Raw genomic sequence first — 16,063 nt, forward strand, 5'->3', positions numbered from 1 at the left:
AGACTTACACGCGTTTATCAGGAAATCAGACTTAGTCACCTAGGAGGCCCCTGTGGGTGGTGTCCTGGATGACCAGAAAATTAGTTCCAGTGCAGAAAACCTACACTTTCCTCTCTTCCTGAAGGGCCGCTCCCCCCGAAGAGAGACAACAACCAAAGACGGCCTCGTCCTCCAAAGCAAACAACCCCGCACTGCCCGGCTTCCGCAGGACTTTCACCCGGGCCTGGCCACTGGCCGGCAAACACCCCGGGAGGGCAGGGGGTACAAGGGCACCTCTGGGCCCGACCAGCCGCCTCACCCCCAGCGGACGCAGCCCCCGGGGCCCACCCGCACCCAGGCCGAGCGGGAACACCCAGCCCCAGCGTAGGCCCAGGCCCCATCTCAGGGAACCACCGCCGCCGCCACAGCGCCCCTCTCCCCCAGGACCCCCACACCCGCCCGCGGAGAGCCGAAAGACCCATCCCCGCTCCCGCATCGCCCACCCACCACCCATTTACCTCAGTCTCACCGCACCGGACTACGCTTTTACGCCCCTTTTGCGACGGCCGGAAAGGAGGTGGGCGGGGTAGGGGCGCGCGCCGGGGGCGGGGCGGGGCGGGACGGGACGGGACGGGACGGGGAGGGGCGGCGCGAGGCCGCGGCGGGGACGGCGCGGGAGCGGCGGAGGTAAAGGGAGGGTGCGGGGAGGGGGAGTCACCGCGCGCGGCGTCCACTCGTCTCCCCGGGTCTCCCTTCGCCCCCTCAGGGACCCTCCGGTGTCCCCAGGACTCCTCGCTGACAGTCCCTGCCGCCCCGAACCACCCGCCGCCCGCCCTGGGAGCCCCCAGCGCCCCTGGAGACCCCCACTTCCCTCAGGTGCCCCCCTCCATTCCTTAACAGCTGCCCCGCCAGCCCGGTCACCCCCTCCCCGTATCACCCGTCAACCCTAGTGACTCCCCATCACTCTCCCTGCGGCTGCAGTGACCCCCGACTGCCATCCCCCGTGGACCCCCATCGCTCCCAGTGACCTCCCCACCCCAGGGACCCCATCGAGCCCCTCAGCCCTCTCACCTCCCCGCACCCAGGCCCCTTACCCCCAGGGCTCCCCATTTCCCCTCCATCTGCCCTTTCTTCCTGCCCCTCTAAACCTTCCCTCTATCCTGGTCCCTTCTCCCTGCCTCTGACCGCCCTGAGCTGCCCCCAACACACCGGGCGCCTCCGGACCCTCTCCGTGACTGCGACCCTGCAGTAGCTTCGACTCCCCAGCCGTGAAGTGGGAAACTGTGTCCCATGCTCTGCTTCGAGTACTCACGTATTTTTAGCTGCTTTTCTCTGGTTAGACAGGTTAGACTGACAGGTAGCGTGCATTCATCCCGGACACTGAGCTCCTCAGTCAGCTGTAGCGACAGGCTGGTGTCATGGTGTGCCACATTTCTAAAACAGGTGTTGGTACGTCCTTATGTCATGGTATCTGGTGCCTGGCCCTGTTTGGTTTGGTGCTGTGCCATTCTGCTGCTTCCCCAGCTGGGTAACAGCAGCTCAGCGAGGGCATAAAGGTCCTGCCTCAACTCTCTGGAAGCTGACCCCCGTATCCAAAAGATTTAATAGCAACTTTTTTGGTGTCTGTACCGAGAAAATACTCAAAATGAGTCATCCATCCTTTACCTTGCAGTGGGAACAACAAAGGTGACACATTTTCTACTTTCTTACTGCTAGTCCTTTGAGGATTCACAACCTTTAACCGTTGTTATCAGTTTGACCCTGACAATAAGTTGCGCAAATGAACGTGTTCAGTCCCTTTCTGACTCATCCCCATCCAACCTTCCTGTTTACTTAGGAATGCACGCAGCGAATTGCTTTGTCTTTCTTCCTTCAACACAGTATCTGTTGGAGTGTTTTGCTGGCGAGGAGGAGGAGCATCCCTTAGTACGGCTTTATCTCTGCCTCTCTCGCTGAGGGAGCAGGGAAGAGGCAGGTTGACAATCGGTATCAGCGTTAATTTAGAATTTGGAAAACCTCACGTACTTTCAACCATCTTTTCAGCATTAGCATTCTAGATAACGTTAACTTTCTGCCATTAATGGTCGTGGCCACCTTTGATTTTCATTTGCAGTTTCTGTTTCGCATGCTAAAGTACCTGCAGACTGCTACTGCACACTTCCTGCATTTAAAGACAAACCTCAGAGATGGTTAAAATCTCATTTGCTTTTGAAACACTTCCTTGACTTGTGCTTGACAATGTTTTGATAAAGCTTATTGCAGGAAAGATCTGTGATACTCAATCTGGGACTTAAAAACCCCCTTAGGACACAAAAGTGCCTACAGATCAGGATAAATGTTTAAGAAAATCATAGTTATATTGAAAAGAGAGGCTCGGCATTGCCATTATGTCATCAGCTGGCAAAGGACCTTGTGAAAAAACAAGGAGGTTGAGTCTGTTTTTTTTCTCAGCATTGAAAACAATAGGATAGGATGAGGTGTTAATTTATTTCAGGACCTTCCAGCTGGCAAATGAGGCAATTCCATGCTGCCTTCCAGTGACTTGGGGTGCCTCGTTATGTGCCTGTGCTTGCCCAGACACTCCACGGTCAGAGCCCTGTGAGCCGGCAGCGCATCTGCAGCAGTGCAAAGCTCGGACCGCCTCAGGTACACAGTGTTACACAGCGCTTTGCTCGGAACAAAGCCTCTCGTATGTACAGACTGCCCACATAACAGTGAAAAAGGACTTGATTTCACTGAAAAAGTGTAAACAGGAAGGAAGATTATAAAAATTCAGGGAAGATCCTGACAGAGCTAAGAAAGAGAATTTAGCGGGGAAAAATGATACAAAACAGTTTTAACCATAAGGAGAGTTTGTCAGGGGTCTGTGAAAGTAAGAGGACCAGAGCTGCAGTTTTCTGACAGAGCCCAAACCAGCTCTAATTCCTGTGCTGTTGGGATGTCCCAGCCTGCAGCTATATTCACAGCCTCACCAGAGCTCTCCGGTTGCAGCTGAAGCTGCTGCACTGCTTTTTATGCCTGACCACAGGGAAACAACCATAATTTGTGTCCCGGCTTTAGCTTTGGGCCAAGCGCCAGCACAGGTTGCAGAGATGCCCAGTCTAGGCTGATCGAGGGCTTCTCTGGAGCAGATGTTGCAGATGAGCTGCCTGCGCAGATGCATTTATTATGTAATAAGAGCAATATCCAGGGGGGAAATCTGGAATAGCTGTTCTGCTTTACTTACCTTGCCTTAGTCCAGGTAAATGAATCTGCATATGCACACAAATGCTCCCAACAGGTGGAGAATCTGTGTTGTCTGTGAGCCTTGTCCCCCATAGCTTCACTCCCGCCTCACCCACATGGCAGTGGGACCCCAAAGCTGCGTCTGACCGGCACCCAAACGTTGCAAATGTCTGTGCGAGCCGATGAATATCGCCAGCGAAGGGGATCACAGCACAGTATCTCCTCTCCAGTGTGTGCAAACGGCAGCTGCTCAGAGTTGTGGGATGTCTGATTAAATTCAGGTTGCTTCAGCACCTATCCTGCCACGTATTTAGCGCAGCACCAGCACCACGCTGCGATGCCCGTCCACAGTGAAACAGGAAGGCTCCATGTTCTGTCCTTTTCCTTACGTGAAAGCAGGGATTGTAGGCACTGGTTTTAATTGCATTAAAACATTTGCATTCATTTTTTTTCCTTCAAAGCTTCTCACTTCAAGTTAAAACTTTCTGTAGACAAGTCCTATAAATCAAAAAGTCTGAAACACCCGTTTTCCTGTATTTCTACCGTCCCACTGTACACAAGCTTCACTCCTTAAACCTCTTGGAACATAGGAAAAACATACTGTGTCAGGCCAACAGTCCGTCTAGTCCAACGTCCAGTCAGCAGCAACGACTAACAGAAGATGCTAAGAAGGAGAATAAATAATACGGGGTAAGAGGTATAGATGTACCTCACATCTTGATTATTTTCCTTTATATCTCAACAATTTAGAAAAAAAAATGAAGCAAATGTGGAACTTCACTGGAAAGATGACTTTGGATTCCCCTTGAGGTGACGTTTCTTCTGATGATCTTGTTCCCAGGTATGTGGCGTATCATTTGGTTTGTTTTCAGGCAAAAATCTATTAGCTCAGAAATAAAACTGAGGCACTATTAGCATTTAAATGCTAAAGGAAAAGTGATCTCCAAGCACCAGACTGATTGAAGTTTTGAATTACATGCCCAGGCACATAACATCTATAACAGAGAGTGCCACGCAAAATATGCATTTCTCTTTGAAATTCCCAATTTACTCATACAAGAGATGGCATTGGGATATTATATTCATTACTATTTTTACTGCATTACAGTCTTAAAATGAAAGTCAACATTAGAGGGTAAATGTTAGACTTAGCTTAAGAATGAAAGCTTAAGGGAAAGAAAGCGAGCAACTTTAATTCTATCTCCATTCTTCACTACTTCTGTTATCAGCTGCTGCCTGACATCTTCCTCACAAGCAGCTGAACCTTTATGAGGACATAATTGTACATTCTTTTCAAGGGTTATCAGCTGGCTGAGTTGACTTTTGTTACCTCCCAGGAGGATGCCAGAGCTCATTTGCTCTTCTCTCAACCACTAACATTCTAGGCTTAAAAGCAGCACAAACACAAGTCACCAGTTTGTGGTAAATGAGCAATTCTCATTATGCATTGTTATGCATTATGTGATGATTCTATCAGCCTGGCTTTCCGTGAACACTCCTAGACAGGCGTGCTGGCAAAGGTCAGCAGAAGGGCATGACTGAGCTCTGCTGTGACCAAGTACATGCTGTGCGCAGTAAGTCCACATCAGAAGAGATGCAAAGGAGTTGAACAGCTCTGATCTGTTGCGAGATTCACCAGCTTTTGTTTCAGCTTCTTTTTTCCTCCCATGAAACTTTCTTATTGTGGGGCTTCCTATCTGTCTTCCGTTTCTCTTTCTCCTTTCTTTCAGTCTCACACTCCAGGCAATGCCCGCCTCCTAAAACCTCAGCACTGCGCTCCTTCCTATTTTGCCTCAACATTATTTTGTGTTTCTCCCGTACTGTTTGATCTTTGCCTGGATGCCCTTGGACCTGTACTCTTTATTATTTACTCTTCACCTTTGCCCTGTTTCATATTCCATTTACAGTCTCCAGTTTCAACTATGCTTAAACACTTTCTGTACTTTTCTCACCAGTGTGAACTTTAAGAGAACAGCATCGGTCAAATGGCATAAGGCAGAGGGACAGGTATAGCCTAGGGAAGAGAAGGCTCGGGTGGGATCTGGTCTCCCTGCCTGAAGGGAGGGTGCAAAGAGGATGGAGCCAGGCTCCTTCACTGGGGACCAGTGCTAGGCCCAGAGGCAGCAGGCAGACTCTGAAATGCAGGAGGCTCTGACTGAACATAAGAAAGCACTTTTTATACTGTGAGGGTGATGGAGCACTGGCACAGGTTGCCCAGAGAGATTGTAGCATCTCCATCCTTGGGAGGTACTCAAGAGCCATCTGGCACAACTGGCTCTGCATGGCCCTGCTTGAGTAGGGGTTTGGACAAGATGACCTCCAGAGGTCCCTTCCCACCCCAGCCATTCTGGGATTCTGAAATAAGCCCTGCTTAACTTTGTATTTGAAGCCAATAGAAAATTACACAGAATCCCAGAATGGCAGGGGTTGGAAGGACCCTTTGGAGCTCATCCCGTCCCACCCCCTGCGTGAGCAGGCACCCCCAGAGCAGGGGCACAGGGCCGTGTCCAGGTGGGGGGTGAATGTCTCTAGGGAAGGGACCCCACAGCCTCTCTGGGCAGCCCGTGCCCCTGCTCTGGCACCCGCACAGGGAAGGGGTTTTTCCTCATATTTAAGTGGAGTAGAGAGGAGTTAGTTTTTTCTGTGTGAGCTCACCAGGGTGACACAGGTGCACATTGTTGCTCTTGGAGAGCTGGAGGAGGAGGCACAGATTTGCTGTTGGGCTGGGACCGGATTGTATGAGTATGGAGTGAGCCATTCTGCTCCGCTGTAACCGGACCTTTTCCTCCCACCTGTACAGCCATGGTAGCTGCTCTACAGCCACCAGGAAAAAGTAGCCCTTGAGCTTGAAGGTTGCAGCTGGTAGCACTCAGCTCTTGCTCATTGATATCTGTGAGCTTATTTAAGTGATGCTTATAACAGATGTTGAGTCACACAGCATGACAGGTAGTAAATGAGTGCAGATATTAAAGTGATTTTAGGTAATTTTTTCCACGTCTGCCCAGTTGATTGTTAATGGAAGTTAGAGGCTTCCCAGCAGCCACTATCAGTTAAACTGTCAGCACGGGGACACGTTCTCTGTCAGCCTCACTAATTCTAACATGCTGTTATGACACAAGGGTAAGAAGAAAATAGAGTCAGTTATTCACAGTGACCCATCTGACCTTATTCTGGCAGCAACAAATGCCGAGACACGTAGTAAAGTGACACTACTGGTTTCTGTTCTCATGACCTTCTAAGAATCTCCAAATTAACATTTCCAGATGTAATTTCTGCTTATTTATGATTGCTTCTATGCCATGAAATCAAATGTTCACGTTGGGTGTGCAGGACAGGACTGAGAGCAACGCCAAATTGCCGTACTTGAAGCAGCTTGCCTCAAGAAAATAAAATCTTTGAGAAATCTTAGTAAACCTTTGTATTTGATTCCTCACAGTGTTCCGAGTTAGAAGCCAGCACTGAGATGTGGTGGTTTCAGCAAGGTCTCTCTTTCTTGCCTGTGGCTTTGGTTGTTTGGTCAGCTGCATCTTTCGTGTTTTCATACATTACTGCAATCGTCCTACACCACGTCGACCCTTTGGTGCCCTACATCAGGTCAGTAACATTCATACGACTGTACCGTAGTACTGAACTGGCCTCTCACTCCCGACTCCAAACAGCAGTTCTTACCTAACAGCTCCAGTTCTAAAGTTACTGGCTGTTTGTAGTGATTTGTGTGTAACGCTATTTAGAGCTGTCTATTTCTGTGCAAAAGTCGAACCTTTAAGCTGTGGCTCTGTGAACGTATCCTTAAAATAATGATGAACAAGAAAGCTGGGGCGCACCTCCAACCCAATGTTCAGAGCGGAGCGTCCTGCTGTCACCAGGTTTGGTTGCACCAGTAAATCTGCACAATCGTCACTATTCCTACCTGCATTGCATCAAGGCTGTATGTAGGACCTTAGGTTTGGTCTTGCAGTTTTCTAGGTTCTTAATTTTTCTGGCTTTAATACACTTTCTTTACCTTTTATGGACTCAAGATCAATATAAAAGGAATAGTTATATCAAGTATGTTCATTCCTTGTTCTAAGGAAAGCATGTCTTTACCGTGCTTATTTCTACAGCTCTAAAACTAGCACAGTATAGTGTGAGTGATGGAAAATATCTGGTAGGGGGTTTTGGTCGGTTGGTTGGTTTGGTTTGTGGGGTTTTTTTGTTTGTTTGGGGTTTTTATTGTTGTAGGGGGGTTTTGGGTGGAGTGTTTGGGGGGGGTTGTGTTTGGGGGTTTTTTTTGTTTGTTTTGGCTTTGTTGTTTGGTTTGTTTGTTTTTTTTTTTTAAACAAACCTATTTCTTATGGTTCCTTTGTAGACTGAAATAAGTACAGTTGTGTTGCAAGTATTTTTAATATAGATAGGTACTTATCACTCCGTTTATCTCTTCCAGTGATACAGGGACAATACCACCTGAAAGATGCTTATTTGGGATCATGTTAAATATTTCTGCTTTCTTGGGTGAGTATAGAAAGCTGTCCTTGGCAAGCTGCAGGCAGTTCTGGAATACACACAGCTTTAAATAATTTAATTTCCTTATTCAGATCGTTAGGCAGCCCATAATTCTCAGTCAAAAATTAAATTCTAGGCAATCAATCTTAATTCTCTTAAGCAATTCAGAGGAAAGTGTATGTCAGGGATGTTATCCACAAAGTCAGCATGACAACTGCCGATTCCAGAAGGCCAAAATTGTGTTTAAAAAAAACCAAAAAGAACAGACTAGTGAAAGAACTAGAAATGCAAATTTAAGGCAGTCACCTTGCTTGTGCTGCGATTATGGAGAGGGAGAAAAACAACCTAGTATGGCTTTCAAATGAAGGAGATAAGAAAAATCTAATAAGTTGATTGATTTACCATTATATTATTCCAGTTTTGGCTTCCAGGTTCTCAGCTTTCCTATTTCAGTGTACCATAAGACAGTTTTTGTATTTTAAATAGTTGCCTCTGTCACTCAGCATCTTCCCAGTCAAAAAAAAAAGACAGTCTACTCGTCAGCTGAAAATCTTACTGCATTCGGGTTCCTCGTTAACAGGTATGGCTACCATGTATGTCCGTTACAAACAAGTTCACGCTTTGAATCCAGAAAAATCCAAGATCATCAAGCTCAATAAGATTGGCCTCATACTGGGACTGATGAGCTGTTTCGGACTTTGCATTATTGCAAATTTCCAGGTTTGTGCTTTGCTCGCAAAGTTCTGAAGCTGTCCAGAGTTGTGTGCGTTTGTTTACTGAGATGTCTGATAAAATGGGGATTTTACTGAAAGCAAAACTTCTTGGGGCAAACCTGGCTTTTGTCAAACTCCATACAGAAAACTGTTAAAAAAATTAAGGTTTGGTTTACAATTTCTTACTACTTATTTGCTTTTTCCACTGGGACTTGTGAGTAGCCATTCATGAAATTTCAAAACATTAAAAACCCCACAAGTTTTGCAGAAAGCAAACTCATCTTGGATCTCCTTACAGGAGATCTGAAAGCCCTAGTTCCAGGTTAAAAGATCACAACTATATTTTATTTTGACTCAGGAGAATCAGGTATCAAATCATCAAAAATTGTTACAACTTGAAGTAAAACCAACAAAAACACCCAACCCCTCAAGAAGTCCAGCCCTGAAAAATCTGCCTGCATAGGTATATTTTCCTTCAAACTTGTGCAGTTCGTGAAAATAATGCAATGTTACCCAGCTTTTTAATTTCTCCATCCCAGTGTCTCTATTTTTCCTTCTCCCCAATACTTCCCACCCCCTCAAAAAAATATATCTGATATTCTCACATATCACACCATCAGCAGGGCCACGTGCTACGTGACTGTTACGCACAAGACAGTTGTGCAGGTGCCAGCCTCATCATATTAATTACCTGCTGGATTTTTGGGGGATCTGTAGCGGTGCCTTTAGCCACTAGAGGCTGCATCGTCACCTTGGTCTCCTGCTGGATTAGGGCCAGGGAAAAGCAAAGAGGAAAAGCTGGAAAGCTCCACCTTTTTCCCTTCTCCTTTTCCCTCAGCGCAGCTCTCCAAGTGCTTCAGCAGCCCCTCTCTCAGAAACCACAGCGCACTCATTTTGAGGTCTTGAGGGGTTTTTTTGATGCCTCAATCTCTTTACTTTTTTCCTGGAGCCCTAGCTCTACCCAGGGGTCACAGCCTCCCCTACCACACCCACCAAGCAAAAGCCTCCAGGCTTTGTTCAGCTCCATGATTTCCCTCCACCACTGGTCAGGAAAGGTTACGCCTACTTTCTGTAGATTTCAAGGTAATCAAAATATAGAAGGTGCATGTTAACTTGTTAACTAGTTTGTGTAACGTTTACTCTTGAGCAAGACAAAAATCGGAAGTCATGTACCTGCACATTCGCATGATGCTGAGGACTGGTTGAGGGCCACTTGAGAGGCAAAAGGAGCTAAAGCCCCCAGAATCGACTGGTTACTGAAGGCATCTGAAGTGTGAAAATATACAAAGATAAACAAAGGGGATGGAAACAGCCATCCCGCCGAGAGCTCCAGAGAGCTCTCACTGCCGGGAGTCGGAGAAATAGCGCAGGGCTCATCTTCAGGCGAGATTTAATTCCCGCTGTTCAGGCAGTACTGTTGCTTTATTCTAGCTGCGGCTATTGATTTCCTCTCCTATAGGGCAAAGATTTCCGTCTGATGACACTTCATCACTGAGCAGCCCATGATTTTGGAGCACATGCCTTTGCAACTTGATTATTCACTGTTTAAAGATAAATTCCCACCTCTACTGTACTGTGGACGCAGCACTTCAAATTTGTTTGTGCACATAAGGTGCACGTGGGGGTTGCAAGGAAAAGGTGACTCCAATTCCTGATCTTAATAGTTACTCAGTAAAATACACAGACAGTCCGATGCTTTAGGGCATGAAAGATCACCGGCACAGTTGGCAGGGAGGCCGCCAGGCCTTGCATCGCACAGTTGGCAAGATATCACTTGCTAGCTTCTGTCTTTGGGTACTGTGCTTAGCCAGGGATGAGGGGAAAGGACTGAACACAACGGGATTTTTCAGGGCATAAATTTTAAGGTGGGTTGTTTTTCTTGGAACGACTTCTATTTTTAAGTATTTTTACTATTTGACAGTTGATTCTCCTATAGTGTTCTTTAAGTTAAGAAGTATTACTGCTGGATTCAACCTTGTTCCCTCTGAGTGTTCAAAGATACTAATTTGACAAACAAGGCTTATGCAAACTAGAGCAATTCAGAGAAGTGCTAAACCTCGTTATTTTTAATCCCATTTTGGGTACTAGAAATATGTTTATCCTGTATTGCATTATTTTTTATAGATGTACCGATGTACCGATCCCTGCTCAGTCAATAGCCTGTTGTCACTCATTACCTGCCCAGCTGCAAGGACTCCTTCATCCATCTTCCGTATTACTGTCCATTATGGCTAATGAGAACAGCTCTTTTAAATTCCTGTAGTTAAGATATAGTGGTGACCTGTAATTTAGCCACAAGAACTTAACAAAAGCAGCAATACAGAGGGCTGGCAGGTGCTAGCTTCCAACTAACTCTGTATGGGTTTCTAAGAAAAATCTAAGTGCTAGTACGTTCCAGAACTGCCTAGGGTGGGATGCGAGAAAGCAATTGAGTGGGTGGAGTGCCAAAGGTTTACAGAAGAAAATTGTTCTCAGAGTTTAAAACGAGACCAGGTTCTGTACAAGCAGTGCTTTCTTTCCCCAGAAATGCATTCTGTACTACATACACGTGGTTGGAGCCTGCCTGACATTCGGTGTAGGGGCCATTTATATGCTGGTTCAGACCGTCCTATCCTACCTGATGCAGCCAGAACTTCACAGCAAAGACATCTTTTGGATTCGCCTGATCATGTTACTCTGGTGCTGTTCAAGCATTGTGAGCAGTATCCTTTTGCTGCCTGGTGTCACCGTAAAATCGAGCAGCCTTCACAAATGACGGTATTTACATTGGCGTTAATTTAACCAACCAATATGAAAGGCTGTGCCACAGAAGGCCTGGCATCTTTCCATGTACAGCTTGTATTGTGCTATCTGTTCATATTCTGTAGTGCAAGCTGGGAACTCTAGGAGAAAGGGAGCCATCGGGTTAAGCCCACAAGTGAGTCACTGGATAATAAAAAAAGTAGGAGAGATGGTCACCACCCTTTCTCCTCTCCTTTTCTTCTGCACACCAGGGACTGAAAATGGCGAGATAAGAGTTTATCACAAAGAGGTCTGACTGTAGATTATGAAAGATGGGGACAAAGGGAAGCGTACTTAAGAGATGGGTGGTTTTCATGGGGGGAAAAAGCCAGGTAAGAAATAAAAGTGTCTGTTCCCTGGTGACAGGAGCACTGCAGCAAGTTTAATAGTTGGATACAACTAAAAGAGAAGTACAGAACCTAGCATAAGAGAAAATACTACTAACCTAACCATGGGCAGTGGTGCTGCACAGTGCCAGCTGGCTCCCGGAGCAAGTTTAGAGTGCTGACATTTGTCAGAGAGACAATTCTGGGTCATATCACCAAGGTGGAGTCAGAAGAGATATTTGACCTCTGATCTCCTCTGCTGCCCATCCTACAGTTCAAAAGACAAGATGTTTCTGACCAGCATTCCCTACAGCCTTCCCTCAGCTCTGGAATCCATCATCTCCCTTAACTTTGAATTCCGAGTGCTGGAAGCAGCTGTGGGTTTTACAGAAATACGGGAAAACCCACCGAGAAAGAGAGGCCTTTCTCCTGTCCAGAATCATTTAACAATCACGAAACTGAACGACAGCAGTTCCTCTGCTCACCCCAATGGACCTAAACATTGTATTTTGAAAATTATGACTCTGGTTTCTGTCAGACAGGACTACAACCCTACAGCTTTTGAATTTACATTCCGAAGACATGAGTGCAAAAATCATTGCTAAAATGCTGTCCTTTCTGCAGCCGAGTCAAGTCCACCAATTTAATCCCCACCAATTCCATTTATTTTGAGGCTGGCAGCCAAAACCAACACCAAACAATACACCCCGTTTCCCAGTGATGGAGCATCTCACTGAGCCCCCATCCCTGCTACTGCAAGGTTATACAATCTGTACTAGTCAGATGAGAAGCGATAGTCTGGTTATGGATAACGAAGTGAGAAGGACCCTTACCTGCTGAGGAGGCTTGGCACAGAGCAAGGTCATCTGCCAGACTTGGAGAATTGCAGTCCCTGACAGAAATTCTTGGTGCTAGCAAAGAACAAGATATTCAGCTTTGAACGGCTAGGAGCCAAATACAATTGGGGAAGACTAAAAAAGAAACAATATGAAGTGCTGCAAGTTAAGAGCCTTTTACAGTTGCCAAAAAACCCACAAACCCAAAAATCTATAATGGTTTTTAAACCAGTGTGGTCTAACCAAAATTGGAGGGAAGTAAAAACAGCTGTGGAAATAATGATATATGCATACGTAGGTATGGAAGGGGAAGAAAAGGGAAATTGTCAGAGTATTTTCTAAATTAACAGCTCATAATGTAATAAGGGAAAGATGGTAACAGGCAGAAGTCTCTGGCTGTAGGTGAAGTGGTTGCAACTGGTACTGGAGGACAGAAGGAAACCTAAAAATGCTCCCGATCGACTGCTGGAGTGAGAGAGCAGCATTGCCAACACAGAAAGAGCAAAGCAGTTAATTACCCGCTCTGTAACGAGGGGAGGATGGGCACCAGTTATTTTTGTATCATGATGATTAAATTCTTTCCATTGCAGTAGTAACTCAGGCAGGTAACTAACAGCTACTAAAGCTGTACATTTTAATTAGTGGAGGATTGGATGTCTTGCATTCAGATCAGTAACCAGAGCTCCCTGGACCACTCACATCAATTTTTTAATAACCTTTGGAAGTCTGGGTTTTCAAAGACATGTTTGTGCCAGTAAGTTCAGCCTTGTTCACCACCAAAATTAATCTTTCACATCAGGAAGCTCTTGATGTTTAATCTCAGTAACGACTGAAGAAGTTAATACCTTAATCCTATGAAAAATCAGATCTTCTATAACATAATGCTCCAAGTTTCATTTAAAAGGCAGTAGCACTGATGCAGCATACCTTCCCTCTGGAAGATGTTGAAAAAGTGACATCTCAATCACTCTAGAAATGACCCGGGTCTCTGATCAAATGAGGAATCATCATCATGTGAGGTTTTTCCTTGGCTGCTGTGCCAGCCTTGAGTGAACTAAGAGGGAAAGCTAATAATCCTCTCTGATGCAAGTGATGTAGTATTCCAACCTGTAACCCACATACCAACAATTCAAGGTGGTTGAGAAGTTGAAAAGGAATTAGAGAAAGAGGTCCAGACGCTGTTAGCCTGGAAAATACCACTAAAAAAAAATATCCCAAATGCCGAGTAAGTATTCACATTTGTCATAGTTTAAGGGCTTTCAAAGGGTGATCAAGGAGGTGTGACAAGATGCAACATACAGAGATCAAAGATAATTGATTTAGATTAGAATTAACCTTTTCACACAGCAGTAACTAGTCAGTTGGAACAACCTGCAAGTTGAAGGGAACGTGAAGCGGTCTGTGTCACCATTACTACTCATTATCCTGAGGAGACCTTGTGGAAAACACACAGCGATCTCCTCAGAGCCTCAGCTTGACACAAACCAGAGTCGAGCCTGAAATTTCCAAGTTGCTCATTCTTAGTCTTGAATCTTCCTTAACATATTTCTTTACAGTGTTTGTTTCCTCGGTTGTCTTGTACAGTGGCCTGTACGGAATGAATCTAGTGCAGAAGTTGCACTGGGATCCACAGGAAAAAGTAAGTGATTGAGCAGAGAAACAGTGAACAAAAGGCAGCTGCATTATTTGAGTGACAAATACATTTGGGCGCTTACTGCGGTTGCATACGCGTACTTGGGATGGAAGAGCACAAGTGAGCTGTACCAGTTGAGCCAGTACACAGCTACCTGCTGCTCCAAGCAAAACAGTTGCAGCTTGAAGTGTTATTTTAAATTAATCTCAGTCACAGGCAGTAATCGAGCTGCCCTGATGAGATGTCACGCTACCAGCCTGTCTGGTCTGTGCTGGTCAGCGATTCCCGGTCACTGTTAGACGGTAACTGTAAGTAATGGATCTCACATGCCAGCTGGTTGTGGCGAAGCGGAGTTCCTGGCTGCTGACAGGTGGGTGTCTGGTGGAGTCAGGAGGAGGAAAAGGCCAAAGGATAGAGGCGATAGAGCTGCCGCTGTAGTGGGAAGCGCTGGACAGTGAGGGATCCCCGGTGGGATGCAGAAAGGGCACGTAGGTCCTCCTCACCCTCTCCAGGCGTGTGGGATGTGGTATTACGCAGGCTGGTTTTGGGGGCTATTCCCACCCCTCGCTTTAAAGCCTAAGGAGCCTCTCGGAAGTCTGCTGACATCCAAGGGATGGCCTTGAACCTCACTTTTGCAAAGAGGTTTTGCTGTGAGTCATGCCGAGCTCTGATTGAGCCTTCGGGTTTTGCAGATGGATACTGAATTCCCAGTGGGGTCATGCCAGCTGTGTGGAGCAGGTGTTTTCCTGGTCACTCGCAGTCTTCTGCCAAGTTCAGCACTTCATTCTTAGAGACTCCAGATTGCTCAGAAATTTTACTCTTCAAAGGAAATAGTTGTGGATGCGGGATGTCGTATGTGCAAGCCGTCTTTGTGCCATTGCAGGTTTAGAAGGAGCTTTTCATGCTGATTTAACCCCCCTTCTCACTATTACACAGGGCTACACAGCTCACATCATCAGTACCATCTCGGAGTGGTCGTTGGCATTCTCCTTCCTCAGCTTTTTCCTCACCTATATCCGTGACTTTCAGGTAAAATGAAGTTAACGTTCAGTGCTCTGCTTCTCCAAGCTCTACGTAGCCTGGCACGATGCAGGCTGGGCTGCCTTGTATTATCAGTCGTCGGGGCCAGAAGGCCTGTGGCACGAAAAGCACGAAGCAGTCCTCTGCTCCTCAGTAGGTCTGCCCCTGCTGCGTTAACACGCACCTTCCAGCACCAGTCTAGCTTTAACCAGCTTCGCTTGCCAGATCTGTCGCGTCGCAAGGGAAGTTTGCTGTAGGATTGCAAGGCAAAGGATGGAGCCAGTCCAAGAGAACAGCTTGGGAGTCAGGCGCATAGTTCTGGAGCCGAGCTGCGTTTTGGTGTTGCAACCAACCACTGAAATCGCCCCTGCTGAGACAGGGACAAGCCTGCTAACTTGAATTTGCTTTCCTTTTTCCTATATAGAAAATTTCCCTGCGTGCAGTTGTCAGCTTGCACGGACAGACCCTTTATAACACAGCGCAGAGCTTTGTGACTGAGGAGCAGACACTGCTGGTAGCGGGGAGCATCTAATGAAGGTGAAGAGAACACGTTCTCAGCATAACTCAGGAACTTATTAGCAATAACAGGTGATATTTCTAAGCATTTATTTTATATTAAAAAAATTATGAAGCGATTGTATTGTACTTGACCTAAAGGGCTTTGCTATTAACCCACACAGCAATGCAAGTGGTATCAGTATTGTAAACACGCCTGTAACATTTCTACACATGCCAGTGTCATGAAAGAATTAAATGAAGGTTATTAAAGGGTTGTGTCTCCTCATTGCTTCCAGCGCCCCCAGTTTTACCTCCCTCAGCCCCTTGCCCTGCTCTCTCCAGTGTTCCTCAAGTTAAGTCCTTTTGGATGCACGGAGCCCCCAGCCTGGTGCTGGGCTCCAGCCTCGTCCTGCTGCACCTGCAGCTCCCTTGTTGAGGCAGCTGGGGCCAGCCCGTCGCCTGCACGCTGTGGTCCTCTGGAAGGACCCCGGAGCCCCTCATCCTTTGAGTGACCCAGAAGGAAAGCCCTCCTTACGCCACAGCTTCCTCCAGGGGACAGGAGGCAGCGCC

At 46.6% G+C, this 16,063-nt stretch overlaps 2 protein-coding genes across 12 annotated transcripts in view; one reads left to right on the forward strand and one right to left on the reverse strand.

Moving 5' to 3' along the window:
• The window catches only part of CEPT1 (choline/ethanolamine phosphotransferase 1), a 35,853-nt gene extending 31,990 nt beyond the window's left edge, over positions 1-3,863 (reverse strand). For 2 of the 7 annotated variants that reach the window (XM_075115705.1, XM_075115709.1), the window contains exon 1: positions 498-582. Coding sequence is in view for 1 of the 7 variants with exons in the window: in XM_075115710.1 (XP_074971811.1) it covers positions 105-461 (357 nt within the window). In the remaining 6 variants the exon portion in view is untranslated. Of the gene's footprint in view, positions 1-8; positions 462-497; positions 583-1,291; positions 1,738-3,205 lie in introns of those variants that run through there. The other 5 variants (XM_075115708.1, XM_075115712.1, XM_075115711.1 and 2 more) reach the window with 5 other exon arrangements.
• Positions 469-15,763, forward strand: DRAM2 (DNA damage regulated autophagy modulator 2). Of its 5 annotated transcripts, none has more exons than XM_075115714.1 (10): positions 469-556; positions 2,474-2,625; positions 3,955-4,045; positions 6,641-6,798; positions 7,628-7,695; positions 8,267-8,406; positions 10,924-11,101; positions 13,899-13,981; positions 14,912-15,004; positions 15,420-15,763. In XM_075115714.1, the coding sequence occupies exons 4-10, from the start codon at positions 6,668-6,670 to the stop codon at positions 15,525-15,527; spliced, it is 801 nt and encodes a 266-aa protein (XP_074971815.1). In that variant the 5' UTR covers positions 469-556; positions 2,474-2,625; positions 3,955-4,045; positions 6,641-6,667; the 3' UTR covers positions 15,528-15,763. The 5 variants fall into 5 exon arrangements, with proteins under 5 accessions (XP_074971815.1, XP_074971818.1, XP_074971817.1 ...); XM_075115716.1 differs by lacking the exon at positions 469-556 and adding an exon at positions 650-855; XM_075115715.1 differs by lacking the exon at positions 469-556 and adding an exon at positions 651-666.
• Positions 15,764-16,063: the final 300 nt, after the last annotated feature.

This window comes from Phalacrocorax aristotelis, chromosome 21 (genome assembly GCF_949628215.1).
Source record: "Phalacrocorax aristotelis chromosome 21, bGulAri2.1, whole genome shotgun sequence".
NCBI classification, from domain to species: domain Eukaryota; kingdom Metazoa; phylum Chordata; class Aves; order Suliformes; family Phalacrocoracidae; genus Phalacrocorax; species Phalacrocorax aristotelis.

Coding starts and splice junctions, on each gene's coding strand:
- DRAM2 (XM_075115714.1), top strand. CDS start 6,668: ATGTGGTGGTTTCAGCAAGGTCTCTCTTTCTTGCCTGTGGCTTTGGTT. Junction 7,696..8,266: donor AAATATTTCTGCTTTCTTGG/GTGAGTATAGAA, acceptor CCTCGTTAACAG/GTATGGCTACCATGTATGTC. Junction 11,102..13,898: donor CTGTTCAAGCATTGTGAGCA/GTATCCTTTTGC, acceptor ATTTCTTTACAG/TGTTTGTTTCCTCGGTTGTC.